Raw genomic sequence first — 20,651 nt, 5'->3', positions numbered from 1 at the left:
AGGCACTGTTCAATTTATTCACTTGAAATAAACAACAAACAAGAATCCTGGATAGACAAGAAAATAACATGGAGTGCAAGGCACTAATGCTGCTACTCCAAAGCTGTAACAGTAGAGTTGCATTTAACTGCACATTGCAAGAGAACACCAGCCCCAGCAAAAATTCAAAGAGCAGCAAGTGCAGGCACTGAGCCATCACTCCCCAGCTAGGATGGGGTTCTGGAAAAGAAGCAGCCAGAAGTGCAGTTAAGTCATCTGCCCCTGCTAATCTAACCTCTGTGACAAAGGGAAGAAATTCCTAAGCATGAATACAAAACAGGAAAAAAAGTCTATCAAGTGTACAAAGAATATTTAAAGATGACATACTTCACTCTTTCACAAAACCCCTTCTTGGTTGCTCTAGCCTTGTATGAGCCTTTTTTATATTTTTAATTATTGCTTTTCACATTTTGTTAGGTCTCCTTAACCATTCATATCTTGCAGACTCAGAGAACACAATGGTTTCTAAATTGAACTTCCTGACAGCAAGAACTAGAATTACAGAACAAGGGATGGAAAACTCAGAATGAGAATTTAATTTCAAAAGAACTTAAGTAAATATACTTGTTATCTAACCACTTCGGCCTTCGCATCAAATGATGGAGACAACTGCTGTTGGAGAAGCATATAATAATAACGGAAGAGAAATACAATGGAACTTTATTAAGCATATTCTTACTGACAATTTACTGTAGACTTAAATTAAATTTGGTTAGAGGATTTCCTTAAAGTACTTCCAATAAATTATTTTGATTAATTATGTTTAAAATGTCATAGTTAATTTGCTTTTGAGGAAAAAATTATCTTGCCATTTTGTAAAAATATAACATTGAAATGAAGCATATAAAGAGGAAAAAAAGGTATGTAGGTACATAAAATGAAATTATCTAATGACTAGTGTACATAGAAGAAAAAATCAAATAATCATAGAAATGGATATTTAATTTTTTATGAAGTAATAATAGCATCTGTTTATATGCTTTGTACTTCTAGAGTCCTGTTAAAAGCAAGCCATTCCTTGGGACTAGAGAGAGACCTGAAACACCACAAGCATTCAGGAAAAAAGTTTTTATAACCGTTTTCTCATCTGTAGTCACCATGTTTTAAACACACCTAATGTTTTCTGTTACTTAGAAAAACAAGAATTCAATGTACAATGAGAAGATTTGCCTCTCTCCACAACCTAGATTCTGTTGGTCCATGGAAAATTGAATCACAACATCTCAAAGTACACAAGTTTTAGGAAGAGCTTTACCAGCAAAATGAAAGCTTTGAAGTTTTCAGTCCCAAGAGAGCAGCATCAATCTCTTCCCTCTGCAGCAGCTCTGGGCAGGCAGAGAAGCCTATCTCCCTGCAGCTGTGTGAATAAACTGGAACTCAGGCTTGGATACTGGTAAATCTGAAAGCAAAGCCATCAGACTTTAAAACATGGAAACAGAAAACATAAAACAAACAGAAGTGAAGCAATCTGGGTTATCAGCAACCCAACTCCTGCCACAAACCTACTGTAACTCTCAGTCCAACAGTGCCCACTTCAATTTAACCCTGGTTATGATACAAAACAAAAGGCAGTTTTTGAAAGTATCAAGATCCTTTTCTTCTCCCTCTTATTCATACAGGCAAGGACACCATCTAAACATAAAGAAATTGGTTTTTAATCCCATTTCATATTGTTCTTCTTTTCCTTCTTTCTTGACACCACTAAGATCTTTTTATTTCTGGAACTGCCAGCTTATGAACATAGAGAAAAATCTATTCTAAATACAAGCTTCCACACCAGCCGACTACAGAGCTTATTCCCCTGTAGCTAAAAGAGGCACACCATGAACCACTGATGTTCTGCAGACAAATCCTATGGAGATGGACTTCAGAAAGGAATTGTAAAAGTCCAAAGCTGTGGAACAAACCAAAACAACAGCAACAAAAACCAAAACAAAAACCACAAAACAATCATGCCTCATTTTTTTCTTTTTTCTTTCCTCCTCCATAAAAATCAGGTAAGATTATAATTTAAAATTATGCCAAGGCTGTAAATGCCTGTACTGCTTTCTTTCAGTTCTTATATGGCAAGAAAAAAATCTGCTGAAACTGCTCAGCATCAGCCAAATTCAATAAACCAACACTATCTCTAACTGTAAATGCATCACTAAGGTAAATGAATGCATAATTGAAGAATTCTAATTACTTCTTAATGAAATATTGAAATCACCAAGAAAGAACACAGCCTTGGTGATTAAAACTCAATTTTTTGGGTGCTCAGAGGTAACAGAAATAGAAAGACAGATTACAACTCATGTATTTAAAGTATTTTAGAATGATCATTACCACTTAGCAGAAAAATATATATGCCAAAATGTATTTAATTTCTAAAAACTGGCTTGATATTTTGCTGAGCTATTACAAAAATCACATTTTCCACCTATAGACTATGCCCAAGCATTCCATATTTCCATCACAACTTAACCATACAACTCTACTCTTGTGATAAAAGTTCTCATAAACAGCTTCTTGCAGCTGAGCTCACCTTGGCTGCTTCTACTGCATCTGTACTCTACAATGCCTCTGACCCAGAAATTAATTTGTTACTGTTAGAGAACAAAAACTCCAACTTGAGCTTCCCCTTAGCAGAAACAGATTTTTGATTCACAAAACTTATTTATTCTATTTCTGAACAAACAGTGCTTAAAGAGGAACTGGGACAAAATTACAGCTCTTTAACATAAAGCTTCTAAATAGAACAACATCCCCAAAATGAGTGTATTTTTGATTATTTCATCATGTCATCTCGAAAATTTTCAGCATCCAGTAATAACAGTTAATACAGTGCACTTGACATGCTACAAAATAGTTTCCCTTTCTTTTGGAGAGCTAACAATCATATGCTACTAAAATAAATATTAGACAGCTTTACCTCAAACATTCTTGTATTTATTTTGTCCCAACTGTTTTTACAAGAGCTCATAAGTTACTGCAAAAAAATTTAAAACAGTACACAAGCCTTGAAAGGATACTGTCAAATAATTTAAACTTTACATTAGTAATTTCTGGTTTTACCTAGGATTGACTCAATTATATGCAGGAACATAACAAGAAATACCATAAACCTGACATCACTTTCTATGTGATTTATTCTCTTCCTAGCTACACTACATCATTTTCTTAATCAGACAAAAATAAGTATCTTTACAATGAAAAGGAAAAAGAAACAAGTACAGTTACCAAAATAACTTTCATCAATAACAGCAATAACTGCATCAATTTGACAGCAAGTCTTAAAAAACCAGCATTCTTTTCCATAGTAAGTTTAGTACTCACTGGTTTCTTGGTGCAGGGTAAGTAAAGAAACAGACAGCTAAATTAATCTTCACTTTGATTTGTTTGGCTTTAAATTACAACTAAAAAAAACCATTCAACCACATTAAGCAGTGCTGAATATTAGTAGAATAATAAATTATATTATACTGTATATAAAGTTAAAAATGAATTAAAAAGCACATTCAGCGACATACAATGAAAGAACTCCCAAACACTTGCCTCCACATAATTTGTTAGTGAACAAAGTTCAGTAATGAAAATACCTCAAACAAACTTTGTGTAAAGACTGAATTTTCAGTTACTTATTTTGGGTTTTTTTTTAAATAGAATTTTGCTTCAATTTGGTACAGTTCAGTTTAGCCAATTAAACTTTTTTTTTTTGTATTGCCCCTAAAAGCACTATGCAGCACCACAGACAGTCTCTTCCCACAACAGACTCCAGTTCAACAGCAGTTTTAGACAGGAAAAGCCACCACTGCTGGATATGGCAATACACACCAGAGAGAGTAAATGGAGAGTGTAGCAGCATGGCACCACAACTTTATCACAACACTTGAAATAATGGGAGACTCTCAGCTGTTAGGTGAAATATCCACTCAGAGAAGAAAACACTCATGATGGTCCCTCCCACAGGGTGTAAACTTATCAAATAGCAAGCAAACCCAAATAACAAAATTAATTCCTTAAAAACACTTATCAGGGGTGCCTGACCTGTGACTTTTCAATTTTTAGCCATACACAAGAATAAATATTAATTATTATTTCAATGGTTTTATTATGTCCTTTATTTATATATATATATATATAAACAAACAGATGTAATTTCAGTGTAAAAGCTTGCTTTTCAGGCTTTAAGGAATTTTTAAAATTAGGCATATTATCATATGATTTGAAGCCATAATATAGCCAGACAGGGGCCACTGTCAAATGCCCAAACAGTACTGCCGACACTTGGTGGCTTTTTGTTGATGAACTTTTTAATACTCCAAACTGAATACTCATCATTTCAGAGATCAAGGAAATATTCTAATGCTGAATGCTTTTAAGAATGATGATGTTTTGGGATTTCTTTAGTCTTTAAATGCAACATTAGACACCTAAAATTAGGTACTATTTGAACCATTTTCCTTATTCTCGGATGAAAAGTGTCTTGGTCAGTTCTTTTGATACTTTTAAAGGATACCTCCTGAATTAGAGTACAAGCTCAAAATGTTTCCTATTTAACACACATCTCTTTTTTTTTCATCAATCTTCAGAGTTAGGGGGCAGTACAGTCCCAAAATTGTGTACATATATAACTGCACCCTAAAGCCAAAGAACACAAAATACTTACATGAATATTTCCATCACACATCAACACTGCTGCACACGTACATTCCAATTTTTACAGGATGGGGCAATCTATGTCTACAAAGTTATCTGCAATTCTTGGCACATCCACACACACACTTACATTGGGTTCCTCCACAACCAGCCCCACCACAGGGTGCTGCTGAACACCTCCAGTAAGCACTGCGAGGGTTAATATGAACACTTGCTGGTGAGGTTTGGACTCATTTGCAGGGGATCATTGACAGAAAATCCCTCAGCACACAGGTTCTGCTGCTTCCCTCCTGTGCCAGCAGGTGACCAACACACCAGAGCTGCTGCTGCCATGCTCACCTGCCAGGGACAGCCCAGAGCCAGCGAGGACCGAGCTGTGCCACGCCAGCCCTTTGCACTCTCAGCCACTCTTTAAAACCATTTCACACACTGGGATGTCAGCGTGGATCACCACTGCCAGGATGCCACACAGAATCCCCCCAAGTCAACCACAGGTTCAGGTAATCAGGACCTCTCTCTTTACAACATAAATGCATCATTTCCACACCACTCTTTGATGAAGGGACCACAGACTTAAAAAGAGGAAACAATTACAGTCATTAGAATTTCACCCAAGCGTGAGATTTAATCTCAGGCCATGGTCTTGCCAATGGCTGTGGGGGTCTCAATGGAGACAAAACTGCTCTGTGGGAGAAAAAAATGCCTTGATGATGACATTAGTCAGCAAGAGAGACTGAGCTTTGTCTCCCATCCAACAGCAGTCAAATACAAGGAAACCATTTTCCCCTCCCCCTCTTCTTGATCCTAAAAAAGAAAGCTACAATTTTGTTTTTCTCTCTGAAATGCAGTTTTTGCATACTTTGGAAAACTTTCTTCCCCAAAGCAATACTGCTGAAAGGCTAGTTTTTAATATAAGAGAAGTAAATTTAAGCATAAATAAACATCTATGACAAAAAAAAAAATGCATTTCCTATGCCTAGCCTTATTAATATGATAGGATAGTTCTATCAACAACTCTCGAAACACTTCTACAGCATTTTTTACCCAACAGGTCCTTCAAGACCATTTCAAATTTTGCATATACAGGAAAATTATATCTAAATTATGTTCAGCTGCTCTACAGTGCATTGACTAAAAACAAGACAGGTAAAACTTGGCCAAAAAAAAAATTTAGGCAAAGTTGAACAACTAAAAAGGGCTCCTGTGATCCAAGAATACCAGCTTATTCTCATATGCCAATCATATGTTGCGTTCCAAATAAGACAGAAAACAAAGGAAAACAAGTTCAAAAGACAAGAAAGTGCTACAGGCAAAAGTAATAAATTCATTCTTCCAGTACTGCAGAAAAAACCAGATTTGCAGTGGACAAAAGAGTCATCATCATCCCTTCTATAACATGAAGCAAGAAAGGAATTTCTCAACAAAACCATAAGCCCAAATGAATCCTCTCTTCTCTAGAGCCTGAGGTGAAGGAGCCTGGATTTTTACCCAGATCAATATAAATCTCAAAATTCAAATCTCAGTGTTTATTCCCCCTTATCATTCTTTACCTCCATGAAACTCCTGAATACAACTTCTTCATTTTTATTTAAGCTATGCTGTCTATTCCATTTCCTCTTCTACTATCAATTCCTTCTGCTGTTGCATTAAACATAAATATATATTTATTATTGTTTGTCTGGTCCCAACTAACCCTAGTGTTGGTAATACTGATAATGATAATCTAACGTAGGACTAATCAGCCTAATCTTGAAACTGAGATTGTCATTCAGTTTGGAAGCCAACACAAATCATTTCATGTTCACTTAAAGAGACCAGATAAACTGCACAAGAACATTTTGGTAAAATAATTGATAAGGAGATAGGAAATAAGAATTAATGGTATTTACTTAGCCTGCAACACTTCCTAGAAGCAAACAGTTTAAAGGAAGCACTTCAGAACAGGTACCTAATCTGAATTTCACAGATAGCACAAGGAATATTTTCTCACAGAAGGTACAGTATCTCTGCAATCCCAGCTACTGTGAGAGCTGCTTGAGTCTCTTTGCTGAAGCTCACAAGGGTAATTTAAACTCAGTTTTACCCCATGATGAGCTGTGACCCACAGAACACAACATGCTCAAGAATCCAGCTGGAAATTACCACTGCAAAACAGCTGTCCTCGCCCTTCAGCTTGCCAGGCCAACCTTAGGGCTCCCAGACAGAAACAACTCACTGCCACAAGGAAAAACAGCTCCTTATTACACTTAACAGACCGTAGCAATGACAGCGTACAGGTTTGGTTTGCTCACTAAGTGAGATTTGTTGCATGTCTACTTTAAAATTATAACCTCAATTCTTCCATCCACATTTTCTTTTTTTGGGGTTTTTTATAGATAGTACTTTAAAACAGCCATGCAAAAACATGTATTATTTTAAGTACAAAACCCCCCCAAAAACCAATATATTAAGGAAATTCAGTTCATGGCTCCATCCAGCTAACCAGCTTTAAAGATGGGTTTATACACAAGCAACATATTATTCCGCTTATATCTAGCATCTACTAATTGAAGACAACTTCTAAATCAAGATGCAGACCCAATACAGTAGACTCTTATAAGGCTGGTTTGTCAATTAGCAGATCACTGAGTTGCTCAATTGTACTATTTAGCAAGCAAGCATATGCATCCTCAGTAAAAAGGCTACTTTGAAAAATGTGCTTTAAATTTACTCTGACAAGGGTAATTTTAACTATAAATATGCTCCATATTTTACAGTAAGTTGTTCTAGATTTTCTGCAGTTACTTATGATACTTTACTACATTAGCTAATTTTTTAAAGCATCTAAAAATTAACAAAGCTTCCCTGCTCTTCCAAACTGCTTGCAAATAATTTAAAGCAAGAATAAACATGAAGCAAAAGTGAAAAGTGGTTATTTGATGAATACTTGCACACAGTATGCTGGAATAAAGACATTCTGGTTTTAAACCAATAGGAAAAATTATTAAGCAGACTTGAAAAGCATAATTACAGTGCTTGGTGATTAAGCTTTCCTGAAAAACTGTCATGGTTTTGTATCAAATAGCACAGTTTTCTTGTATCCAAGCAAACACTCAGAAGCTTTGTAGAAAATTTGTCATATATTAGCAAGGGACAATTTCCCAAACAAGTTTCAATAAGACCACTCTTAGTTAAAATGTACACTTTAGATTGAGAATTCCATTATAAATCACATCTTCCAAACAAGAAATGCAAAATTATTTTTATTTTTTAAACCACACACAGAGACCAGTACCTTTCTGACAGTATTCTAAGAAGAAGCAGAAGAGAATGTGATTATTCACTATAACTTTTGATATCAGGAGACAATGGGTCTCTTGCCCCTTGTAAACTGCTTGACAGAAATCAACAGAGCAGTTCTCCTGCTTTAATCTCTAATATTGCCTAAGAGTTGTTGTGTAAGTTTAGGAAGTTGTTGAATGTGTAACTTTTACAGTGAAATCAACTTCAAGTCAAAATTGCAGAAAAGGGCAAAGAACAGAACAGCAGCAGTCCCACAAAAACAAGATGCAATGCAATACATAGAAAGTTAGAACTATTACAGTTACAATATAGACAGACAAAAACTCCACAAGACCCTATTTTAAAGAACCCTGATAAACCCCCCCAAGTTTCATTCTACCCAATATCACACAAATCCTATTTCACACAGTAGCAGTTCAGAACAGATTTAGTACAACTAGCTACCTTTTACCCAGTCAATAAAAGACATGGGGAAATGAGGGAGGAAATAAAAGGCTTGTGCACACTAAATTCCATGGTTCCCACATCAAACCAGTTGCTTTTTCTCACCTGTTACCTGTGTCTCATGTCATGTGTAAGACAACACCCCACACATTTTTATTGCTTAAGGTATAAAAAGCACAACCCACATCATAGATTAAATAAGACTAACCTTCTTTAAAACACAGAGGATATTTTCTTTAAGGATGAGAAAATTAACCCAGAGTTGTGTTCCAAATCGTCTACTTAATTCTGTTTCGATTCACAGTGAGGTCACTCCCCCCAGGCTGACCTGTTACCCCGAGTACTTATCCCTAAAATCCTACAATGTAAGCAAACACTGCCCTCTTGTGCACTGCAACATCCAGGAGACAAAGTTCCATTTCAATGTCCATTTCGAGGGTTGTGGAGACCAGGCAACAAAGTTTTTATACTGGTTGCCTTTCTTCATTAATAGCTCCTTAATGTAAAAAAAGAAAAATAAAAGGTGGCTTTCATTTTAAAATGTCAATAAAAATACTCCTTCGTGTTGTCAGACAAGTATCTGGCACCAGCCAAGTTATAGTGACTAAGAAAAAAAAAAGACACTTCAATTTCCTTTACAGAAATAAAGTTTATTTGAAATTTTAATACAAAGCAGTGTCAGCAATTCATAAGCACCACAAATGCAAAGACTCTAATAGATTTTAGAAAACACTCCCACTAGTGCTAGCTGAAGTCCCTTAACAAGTACTTCCATAACATCAAGCACAAAATCAAGATTTGATGATAGGAATTACACTACACAAGAGTTGCATGTTAATTTTATTTTTTTTCCCCACCAGAACAGGGTTCATTATGTTACTCTCACTTCCAGCTGGCAGCCAAAGATCCCAAGGCTCTCTGGTGACTCCTCTCTGAATCAAATGATATCCACTAAATACAAGGCACTCTTTCCCTCCAGAGGTTTCCCCTCATTCAACATCTGTACTCAACAGCAAGTCATCCACATATACACCTACAGCTATAAAACTCTACTTGCTCACTCACCTAGAATAGAAAAAAAAAACAAAAAAAAAAACCAGAACTGTCACATCTTCACAAATATCTCAACAAACAAAAGCTCACACCAACAGAAGCGTGTTTTCATTGCAATAATGCAAAGGTAACCCCGAGTTTACAAATCCTCTTAAGAGCTTATAACAAACTGAGCAAAACAGCTAATCTGTGATAAAAGGTGGGTTTTTTTTGTGATATGTTAATCTTACAAATAATCTGCATTTGACTGAATTTGAATGCTGGTAGCAAGACCACATTTCCCTTGATCTCCCAAGCCTGTTTTCATTGTACTCATTTGCATCAGCAAGACATGCTTTCCTATGCTCATTTCCCCCTCTCCAAGCTCTAGTGCAAGTTCAAAAGTCTTGGCCCCTCCAATGTATCAGGTATGAATTAATACCCTTCCTTAGCTGAACACAGCAGCAAAGTGGAAACAGACACTTGCAAGGCAGTCTGCTTTGAAAGGAACTGCAGGGACAAATGGTGACAATGAAGTTCTAGTTATAAAGTAAAAAGGTCAAAGGTTCAGACAGGCATAAGGATTACAAAACTACAAGTTTGTCAAAGTTCTCCCCAGCCCAGGTTTAAACAACCAGGGTCAAGCAGTAGCTTTCCAATTAAAATGGTATAAGGTATAAGTCCTTTGAACTTCATAGAAGGAAAAAAAAAAAAGACAATTTTCTGATTTAGTAGTTGTTTTGAGGACCCATCTTGAAATCAAACAGATAAAGGGCGGCCAACAACAGCTCACCTAAAGCAAACACTCGGTATCCCTTGGCCGCCTGTGTGGGGGAAGTTGGGATGAGGTAATCATGTTCTCCTATATTAGTGTGCTGACCCTTTGTAGGGCATGAAATTAACCATCAGCAAGGCAAAAATCTGCTACTGCTTAAACTACTTTGCTACGCAAAGTGGTCTTAAAATGAAATATGGGGATTGAATTTCGTCTGGCAGATTAACTTGTCTAACCTCTCTGCAGGCATCCCTTCCTGCTGAACTCATTTGAGAAACTATTTCAGACCCTATTGGTGCACAGGTCTGTGACAAACAAATGTAAAAGCAACTCTTATTTTATTTCAATGACATTAGCTTTGTGGAAGATGAGGAGCCGAATATTAACAAAAGAACGGAAGCTTAAAAACAGCATAGTGCTGTGACAAACTACCCCATCTCAGTGTGAAATTCCACCAAAAATACCATCCTAAATCTCTACAGCAACAGAAGAATGCAGTTGTGACAAAAATATCAGTCCTGCATCTTGCACTCATTCCCTTCAAAGTGTAAGGCTTCTTACTGCTTGGCACAAGACAGACACAAATGGCTCTAAATATTGGTTTTCTTGCCTTGCTTGAGACAGAATCCTGCTAAAGCACAGGAAAAGTCTGAAATTGTGTTTTAAAATAGAGTTCTGTTTTTATTGTTTGAAAGCGTAAGACAGAAATGCATAGCACAGTCCAAGCCATACAGCTACCCACAACAATTTAATGCCTTCCTTACTTAATGCTACCCACAATAACTTAATGCCTTCCTGCCACAAACTCACAAGAGCCTTAGAATATAAACCAGTATGGTTTGAATACAAATGAAAGGCATGATGAAGTACACCAAGTGACTATTACTTATTCCATTCCAACCTTGACTATCACCTTCCATCTAAAACTTAAACAAAACATCTTGGGTGAAACTGTCTGCAACATTTCCCATTCCCAGCATGCAGGTAAAAAAAAAAAAATCCAAAAAAAACCCACTCAAAACAAAACACTTTTGATTTAACATTTGATATGTTTTGTTTTCAAGGACAAGCTTTGCAAGAAAAATGTAGCCACACAGAATGAAATACGACTTCTATTTTTCATTCCTGTTGGTTACTGCTCAAATATTCTGCATTCATTTAATCCTAAAGAATTGTGTCTGAACAAGCATCTTGTGAGTGACTGAGAAGTACTCACAAGGTCAAGCACTACCTGGCACAGCATGACAAAAATGCAGTACTAGATTCTGACATGAAAAAACCCACTTCAGGAATTAGCTACGAAAAGAAATACGTTAAAGAGTGGTAAATAGTAACGCTTAACCTGTGAGAAGATTTATCAGCTTTGTACAGCAAAGGAATTAACTCTTAGAGCACTCTGGGAGCACAGAAAAGATGACAGTTACAGAAGAGTGACAACCTGGGACACCACTGGTGAAAATGGCACTTTGGAAGAGAAGAGGCAGAAAGTGTCTCCTCACAAGGAAACCCTTGAGCTCCTCACCTCCTGGGAGACCTGAGTGAACAATGCTGGTGCTACCCTGCCACAGCACACGGTGTTTCCATGAGCTGGGATCACTCAAGGGGAAGCCAACTAGTTTATCCCACCTTCCGTGAAGAAAGAGAATGCAAACAACAAGAAGATGCAATAACATTTTCACAGCAGTAGCTTCTCCTGCAAACCCTGCATACACATGACTAACAGAGTTCTGAAGCAGCCCTCTCATCTCTGCTGTCACTCCAGCTTCCAAATCCTTACATCCAGCTCCCTTGCCCACTGGCATTCTAGTTTTTCTGCAGATCTTCTTCCACCTGTAGCTACCCCAGAATTTGAATTCAGAACAGCGACATTTTAAAGAGGTATGGGAAATCTGAGGTGCAGAATAAACACGATAAAGTAAACAAGATAAAGTACTTTGCACTTATGTCTTTATGAAAAACCATACATACAGGAAACATCCAGTAACAGGAAAATCACAGATTCCATCAAAAAGAAAAGGGTAGTGGCATTCTTGGTTGCAGAAAAATGCTTGGAATGGTGAAGCCTTAATGCTTAGTAACAAGGAAGTAGATGAAAATAACCTAAATTTTTCAAGTACCATTATCTAGGAGAACTCATTTTCCATTCCTGAAGTGATGAAAAAGTTGGCATCATTGAAACACACATGAACACCAAAGAATGTATCTTGTTACACAAGACATGCTACACTTCAGTTTGAGTTTCACCAAACCTGTAAGCACCTAAACAGTCCCACAGGCACAGATCAGGTTTTATCATCAAGGTATCACCTTTCAAACCTGGTAGTAAAAAAAAGAAAATACAAAAAAGCATGCACTACCAAGATACACTGAAGTTCCTAATTCTTTAAACTATTAACACAATACTGCATTTTTTCTACAAACCTTTCTTAACATACAGAATTGCAGTCACACTAATCAACTGTTTTACTTCAGTAAAATGCATAACCTGGTATAACTGGAACTAAACAAGTATGATGTGCTTATGTGCCTGAATTACCATCCATAAACAATGATTTTTGCTGGAAAGAAAACTATCCTCATCTCATCCATGCATTCCTTCTCCCTGCACAGCCTATCAATAAGCAAATCTGAATAATTTATTCAGCTGATGTGGACAGCTGTGACTAAATACTTTGAAGAGCTTAATAAAAATAACAGAAAGCAGTGAGAAGTCTGTGTATCAAAAAACCCAAGTAAGTGTTAAAGTTACTGAAAACCAAAGCTGGTTAAAGCTCTTTCTCTAAGTTTTCCCACGTCCCTTTCATGAGAAAGTTTACACCATTCAGATCAGTTGCTTCTGGCAGAAAGGAATGGCTGACTACAAGGGACTCTTCAGTACGTCCAAGAAACATCTGCCAAAGTCAACTTTGCTCTTCAGAAGATAATCAGGTGCTTACAATTACTAAAGAATAATAAAGGATTGTCAAGTACAAGAGATTACTACGAGACGGCAGGTTTCTGGAATGAAGCACATGGCCACTCCTCCCCTGCAGCTGCAGAGCACACTTTGCTGAAACAGAGCGTTTTACTGTTGCTGACACTGACAAATAAGTAAATATTTATTATCCTACCCACAAGAAGTGCAAACAATGCGACACCCCTACCACTAACGCAACTGACAAATAGCAAAATTGTTCAAAAGGGGGTTAAATTCCCACATCGCGACATGTAACTCAGCCTGAACCTCGGTCTAGCCAAGAAACATTGTCCTACAAAACTACCACCAAGTTGTCATTAAAGAGATATCGGCAGAGGAACTGAACTTGCAGGCTGATCCCCGCAGCTGCAACAACCTGTGCCTGCTTTTAAACTCCTGCAGCTGTGACTCCATCCTAGCCTCAGTCAAGCACCGACCACCTCTTAACACTTCTAAAGAGATGGAAAGGGAAGACAGAACAAGGTGAACTAATTTGAGTCCTATTGCAAACCAAATTAAACTTCTGACAAAATCTATGAAGACTAAAAGTTACCAGAATCCACAAAATTATTCCTGACCCTAAAATTATCATGTTACAACTCCCTAGTCCTCCAAGATGACATGGGCATGTCAAGCAACTACATCACAGCTCTCAACTACAGACACTACGAAACTCTGACTGCTTTAACAGGCAAGAAAACAGCAATTTATAGGGCCGTTTGATGGCATTAATAAAGCCTCCATACACTATAAATGAAACTTTTTTCCTAGTAAGTGTAAGAAGCCTGAGCACACCTGACCTTCCAAACAGCACTCCAACAACTCACATGTACCAAGTGCTTTCCTATGAGCACAGGGTTTTTTATTTAAAGAGCAACTACGAGCAAGCGTAGCAAAGTCACAGGTCCGTGAAAAACCTGACATCCCCCGTCCCTCGCTTTGGGCACGGCCGGAGACCCCGACTGCCAGCGGCCCCGCTCCCACCACGGACACGGGCAGCCCCCAGCGGGGTCTGGAGCACCCCGGGAGGCACGACAGCCACCGGGGCGGCCCCCCCCCTTACCGCCGATGATGGTGCGGATGAGGGAGGCGTGCCCCGGGCAGTCCACCAGCGTCAGCTGCAGCTCGCCGGGCCCCGGGCCCAGCTGCGGCGGCAGCGCGGTGCGCAGGCAGGAGAAGCCCAGGTCCAGCGTGATGCCCCGCGCGCGGCTCTGCGGCGCCCGGTCGAAGGCGGCGGTGGAGCCGGTGGTGCTGAGCGCCCGCGCCAGCGCCGTCTTCCCGCTGTCGATGTGGCCCAGCACTCCCACGTTCACGTTCAGCACGCGGGCGGCCATGGCGCCGCTGCACCCGCCCGGTCCGGCCCTACAGCGCCCCTGTGGCAACGCGGGCCCCGCCGCCGCCGTTCCGCCCGCCGCGGCCGGTGCGCGGGCAGGGCGGGGGCCGAGCTGCTCGGGGCTGCCGCGGCTGGCCGCTCCGCCAGGGATGGGCACCAGCACAGCGCCAGCTGCCCCTCTGCCCCCGCCGGGCACCCCCAGCTGCCCCTCTGCCCCCGCCGGGCACCCCCAGCTCGCCCCTCTGCCCCCGCCGGGCACCCCCAGCTCGCCCCTCTGCCCCCGCCGGGCACCCCCAGCTGCCCCTCTGCCCCCGCCGGGCACCCCCTGCGAGGAGGGGCAATTTCAGCAGGTTACGAATGCCCTTATGGCCGTCAGCTGTGTTATAAATGAAAATCTGTCCAGCCAAATTAAGATGAAAAAATAAAATACTTATTTTGCAATCAAATTCTATCTAGCCAGCCGCAAGGAAAGAACAGTGCCGAGCCCGGGGTTGGTCCTGGGTATGCAACAAGGAGTCAGCCTCAGCAGAGGTTTTCCTCCATGCCCACACACATCCATCCTGGCACAAGCGGTTTTTATAGGGAAAATTACGCCTGAGGCCAAGATTTTGGCTGTCAGTCTTTTCTTCCATTCAGAGTCCATAGGTTAATAAGATTTTCTTTTTTGGTGATGAGGAAAAACAATTCAGTGTCCCACACATGGCCCATCTCCCGGCCAAGCTACATCCTTTTGTAAATCAGGTTTCAACATACACCAGGTTTCACCTGCGAGAGTGGGGGGACTCCTAGTACAAATGTGTATACTCCAACAAATATTCAATATCACATATATCATACTAGAAATGGCACGAATTATATCTACTACACATAACAGCTGGGCCTGAGAGAGGGCTGGCAGGGAGCGGTCCTGGGCAGTTACCCTGAGCTCACACCTCGGCCACAATAATTAAACACTGTTTGGGTGCTGAAACACGCTCACATCATCCCCTCCATTCTGCCCCCAAGCAAACCCCGGTGCTGCTAGAACTGTGGTGACCAGGTTTGATTTCAAACTCACATGGACATTGCAAAAAGTAGGTCACATTTGGATCTCCTCACACTTAATAAATTCTAGACTTGCATAATTTATTTTCTTGTAAAGGGATATTTAAGTTAGGTTAAATGCTGCTTGAAAAATCATATCCTTAATGAATTAAGAATCCAAGATTATTATCAGTGGTGAACAGATCTCTAGGTAACCACCACCAAAACAGACAACAAGCAGGTGAATATTGGAGAGTCCTGAGGGAATTTCAGCGGCTAAGGGCAGGATTGCTTCACTGACTTAAGTCACTTCACTTTACTGATTACCCAGGGAGATAAATGCTCTATAGGATAAAGCTTAACATTTGTTAAACTTGTATGCTTAATTTGTTAAATTTGTGTGCTTGGCATTTCAACAGTGACTAAGGAGCCCAAAGTACCTCTTCAAATGATTACAACTCTTTACAAGCCAAGAAACAAAGACTGTGTCATGGACTTCCCACAGGTGTCAAAGTAGACTAGACTTGTTCTATATTCTGCTTTTTTGTTCCTTTGAGAGGAGTGCAGTTGCTTTTCTGCTCACTCTGTGCAGTAATACATATTGCTCATAGTAATAACATTCACATTTGAATAACTAATGAATGAGCCAGAAGTATAAAATGACTTGCCTAAGGCTACTGTCAACATCATGGATTTGGTGTTTTTAGGCTTTGACTCCAAACTCCAGGCTTTTCCCTATAAAAAAATTTGCTTAATATACCAACACTTTCAATATAAAAGAGTTTGGTTTAAAGCTGGATGCAAATTACTCCTCCTTCCCAAACACATGGAAGTCAAGATGACAGAATCAATGACTCAAATGGAAAGAGGAAAAAACCCTGCAATTCTTCCTAGCACTCAGTGCTATTTGAGAGACAAGTGTCTCCCTGAAGGAAAGACATGAACTCACAAGAAGTACTGAGCTAGCCTAACTAATCAGCTTTTTGAACAGAATAGTTCAGCCTGATGGAATCTCTGTCATGGGAGCCAAATTAAGCATAATGTCGCTTTTCAGACCAAGTTCCCAGGCTTTGAATAAAGTTTCCTGTTAAATCATAAGGCTCATTTACACTTCCTTGTGCTGAATATGTTACATCAATATGCACTTGCAAAGGGAAGGGAAAGTTTACATCAATTCCCATAAGGCCCTAAAAAGTTAGAATCCACACAGATATCCCTGTATCATATAACCTACCCTTTAATTCTTTTCTTTTAACATTATTAGATGCGTTCAGAAGGAAGAGGTGGGAAAAGGTCTGATTCTTAACCAGAAAAGGCAGTATCTAGAAGTCCTCCCAAAACATCTAAAATAACAGCTATTTTTCAACAAGCCTTGACAATGTAGAAAGGTCTAAAACTTTCTACAGCTCTTGAGAAAACTGGCAATGAGGTCAAGGAAATCCCATTTCAATACCCACAGTGTAAGAGGCTGCAGCAGGGCTCATCTGAGATCCATTTTGGTCTGCCAGCTTAAAAAAGAGATGCATTTTGCTCAGCCACAATTTAGAGGGATACTGGATAGAACTTACGGGATGAAAAAAATGTAATTCTTTCTGTTAAGGATAGCTAAAGAAGGAAGATAAAAATCCACAAGAAAATGTTCCACTCATCATGTAACAATATTGGCCCTTCTTCTTCTGAGTGACCTGCAAAAAGGAGTAGAAGAAAAGAATGTTTAATTTTATCCCTTTAGACCAGAAAAAATTTGCAACTTTCTAGATAGCAATGTAGTTGCTCTTCTGTAAAGGGAAGGGAAAAACCTCAGTGCCTACACCTTTGTTGTTACCACTGAGGTCATACCTCTGTCTCCAGGGTTTTAAAGCCTGTGGATCTGATTTTACCACATATCACTTGAAGAAATATTAGAGTGCACATAGTACCTGTGAAATGAATAACTTCAATCACCAATATCAAAGAAGAAATATGATAAAGACAGATATAAGCACTTTTATTCAGCATTTAGAAAGGTCCATTCTGTTAGCTTACAAAGTTTTTGAATTAATTACAAATTTGGAAATTAAGGTTTGGCATTCAGTAGGACAGATCACTCCTATTCCTTTGAAGAGTAGAAAAATATCAGCTTCTTTTGCAGGGAACAAAACAAGACATGACCACTATCCCCAACCACTCCCTACCCCTACATGAAGGTCTTGGTGTTACTAAGAGGGAGAGGGGAACCCAGCAAAATGAGAGAATCCCTATTTCTCCAGATTTTTCTATATCCCTCCCAAAATTTGTAGCATTTAGCTATTGTTTTCCCCTAAATAAACCATTTTCCATCCCAGTTGTTCTCTCCTATATGGAATTTCTTCCTTAAAACATGTTCACTTTAATACTAAAGTTTATGGACTCGTGGGAGAAAGGGCAGGAAGTCAGGCTTTTGGGATAGGGTAAAAATGTAAAGGTCATTCACACACACACACATACTCTCTCTCACTCCAAAAATAATACACTATTTGACAGTTTCAGGATTCAGCATGTCCCACTGAAATTTGAAAGCTTATGTGAAACTAGGCTACGTCCTGTAACCTCAAACATTTAGTCTAGGAAAACAGCTCTCAAGTCTCCAGCTCCCACCTCGGGTATCGCATGACGTCTGTGCCAAACAGAAGACCTCAAACCAGGGGGCAAAAGAAACGTTGGTAAAATGAGTTGGTTAAACCTGGGGAATAAGAGTTCACACTGTTAGTGATATTTTTTCTGGTTAGCTGGCTAGAGAAATATTAAATTATACTCAAAGCATCCCCAGAATGAGCTGAGCAGGATGGTTGTGCAACCTACTTATGTTCCATCTGGTGGCCTGGACAAAGGAGGAAGAAGACTCATGCTTTGCAATTGAATTATTTTATCCTCCTTCTCTAATACATTACCTAGTTTAAAAAAATCACAGAAAATAATGTAAAATTTGGGGTTTTATATTTCCTTGTACTGATGCATCACAACACAAGACACCAGCTATACAAGATTATATACAACATGGAAGTTTAGTTCTAAACTTCCCAGTAGTTCCACTTGTAGTCTGCTCTTCCTGGGGAATAAACAATTAATCCTGTGTGGTCTAAAGGATTTTTGTTTATTTTCCTTCATCTGAATATCCTCTTTTGCCCCTCTTTAACTGCAGCTTCAGGACAATGCTCAGAGCAGACAGAATGAGTAAAACAATCAATACAATGAGCAATGCAAAACCTGGCATAGTTAAGTAAATACTTGTGAGCAAATAAGAGGGAGAAGCCAGCCTTACATTTATACAGCCAACTATTTTTTACTTTTATTTCTATTGAGGAATCCTCTTCTACTATAAACACAAACCCAAATAATTTTAATCACGTTTTTTGCAGGTCAATATTAAAATTGCACCTTCATTGTGGCAGCAGATTTTATTTACTGAACAGCAATGGTCACTAGCAGACAGAAGTTTTATGCTCTAAATTCTGAGTTTGAGACATCTTATTGCTGTAGACAAACAATTAACACTGTTTCTTATCCACTTTAAGCAGGAAAAATCCCTAATTAGTATTTACAAAGTTAAAGAATCTTATGTAGCATATCTGATTTTTAAAGACATAGATTATTTCTATCCTTCTTCCAAGTTACAGTGAAGATTAACAGCAATTCTCTATTCCTCCCATCTGCATTCCTGTATATTGAATTTCACCAAAAATAAATAAGCAAATATTATTAAATAGACTTTGAAATGCCACAATCTCAAAAACAGGTCTTGTTGCAACATCAAACAAGATAACATGGACCATATGGACAAGTTTCATTCTAAGTTAACAAATTATTATTTCACCCTTTTGAGAAGGAGGGTCATACCTAGCCTGAACCCCTTGATAGCAACACCACTGCCTTCAGAGCTCTTACCAGACTTGCTAATTATTCTTCCAGAACTGGCAGAAACTTGAACTCTGACCAGACTTACCCACAGCACTTGCGGCAGTTTAATGCACTGGAGAAATCAAAGTTGTATATTTGCTCTTTTACAAAGGAAAAAGTCTGCAGCTCACTACCATTAGGTGTTTGTATTCTGCGACTAATATGACCCTGAGAGGATGTAGAGAGTCTAATGACATACACACTTTTCTAATTATTTAAAGAATAGCTCATATTTGTTAGCCAAAAATTCTTAGCTGAACAGTTGTACAGCAGGATACCCTTACAAAGGTGCTGAACCACACATGTGTGCAATTATATTGTAATTACAAATTTAAACTAGAGTATGTAAATATAAACTGACAGAACAATTAACAGAAAAAAGAAAGCAACAATAAGCAAAGTCTTTTCTTTGCCAAATTACATTTATAACAAAACTAATGGAAGCTCTTGAACAAAGAGGGAATGAATAGCATGCATATGGTTCACTGGGCTTTTGCAAATTGAACCATAACACCCATCCTCCCTAAAATTGCTCTCGGAGTTTGTGCTGTTGCAGGACTGCTTTTGCAATTCCCCTGGCAGTGCACAGGAAAGCCAAGATGGCACCAGACATCAGCCCTACCTCATACCACATTAATCCACTGGCTTTAAACATGGCAGACACAGACATGGCTTTATAATCACATAAAACTCTGTATATCTATTGAAGAGTCCCCTGTCGTTTTTTGTGGGAGAAATCACAACATCTACAAACAAAGAGAACTCACTGGAACTTCAGGCTCCCAAATTCCATCTAAAATTTCACTGTGAGTGATCTCCAAATTGAGCTTTTGAACCCCTCATAGAAGGTGCAGCAGAATTGCCACCAAACCCCAGTTAGGAGCTGGAGCAGCCTGGAAGCTGCAGCATCCCAGACCTCGTGAAACACAGATGTTTCTGTGAGGCCATGAAACAACCTGCTGGGACTCTGGAGTGGTTTTACCCATTGCAATTGCTCGAAGCTCATTGGGAATACGTGCTGTGGGTGCAGCACAGCCTCAAATGCTTACAGGAAGGCCTTCAAGATGCAGAATAGAATTATTCCACAGTTTCACTGGACACTAGAAACTAATGAGCGACACCGAGCAGGTAAGAGACCATCCCCACCTTCCTTGGCAGGGGAGCTGGACTAGGTGGTCTCAAGTGGTCCCTTCCAACCTTAACGATTCTGTGAA

At 39.2% G+C, this 20,651-nt stretch overlaps 1 protein-coding gene across 6 annotated transcripts in view; it reads right to left on the bottom strand.

The window, feature by feature from the left end:
* Positions 1–14,515, bottom strand: part of EEFSEC (eukaryotic elongation factor, selenocysteine-tRNA specific) — a 124,142-nt gene extending 109,627 nt beyond the window's left edge. For 3 of the 6 annotated variants that reach the window (XM_085590512.1, XM_085590513.1, XM_021532220.3), the window contains exon 1: positions 1,295–8,602. Coding sequence is in view for 2 of the 6 variants with exons in the window: in XM_021532192.3 (XP_021387867.1) it covers positions 14,230–14,500 (271 nt within the window). In the remaining 4 variants the exon portion in view is untranslated. The other 3 variants (XM_021532192.3, XM_085590511.1, XM_085590514.1) reach the window with 2 other exon arrangements.
* Between the last annotated feature and the right edge of the window lie 6,136 nt (positions 14,516–20,651).

The sequence above is a fragment of the Lonchura striata genome, chromosome 12 (assembly GCF_050655825.1).
Source record: "Lonchura striata isolate lonStrDom1 chromosome 12, ASM5065582v1, whole genome shotgun sequence".
In the NCBI taxonomy this organism is placed as follows: domain Eukaryota; kingdom Metazoa; phylum Chordata; class Aves; order Passeriformes; family Estrildidae; genus Lonchura; species Lonchura striata.
The sequence above is the reverse complement of the archived record's forward strand: the minus strand, read 5'-3'. Positions and strand labels throughout refer to the sequence as shown.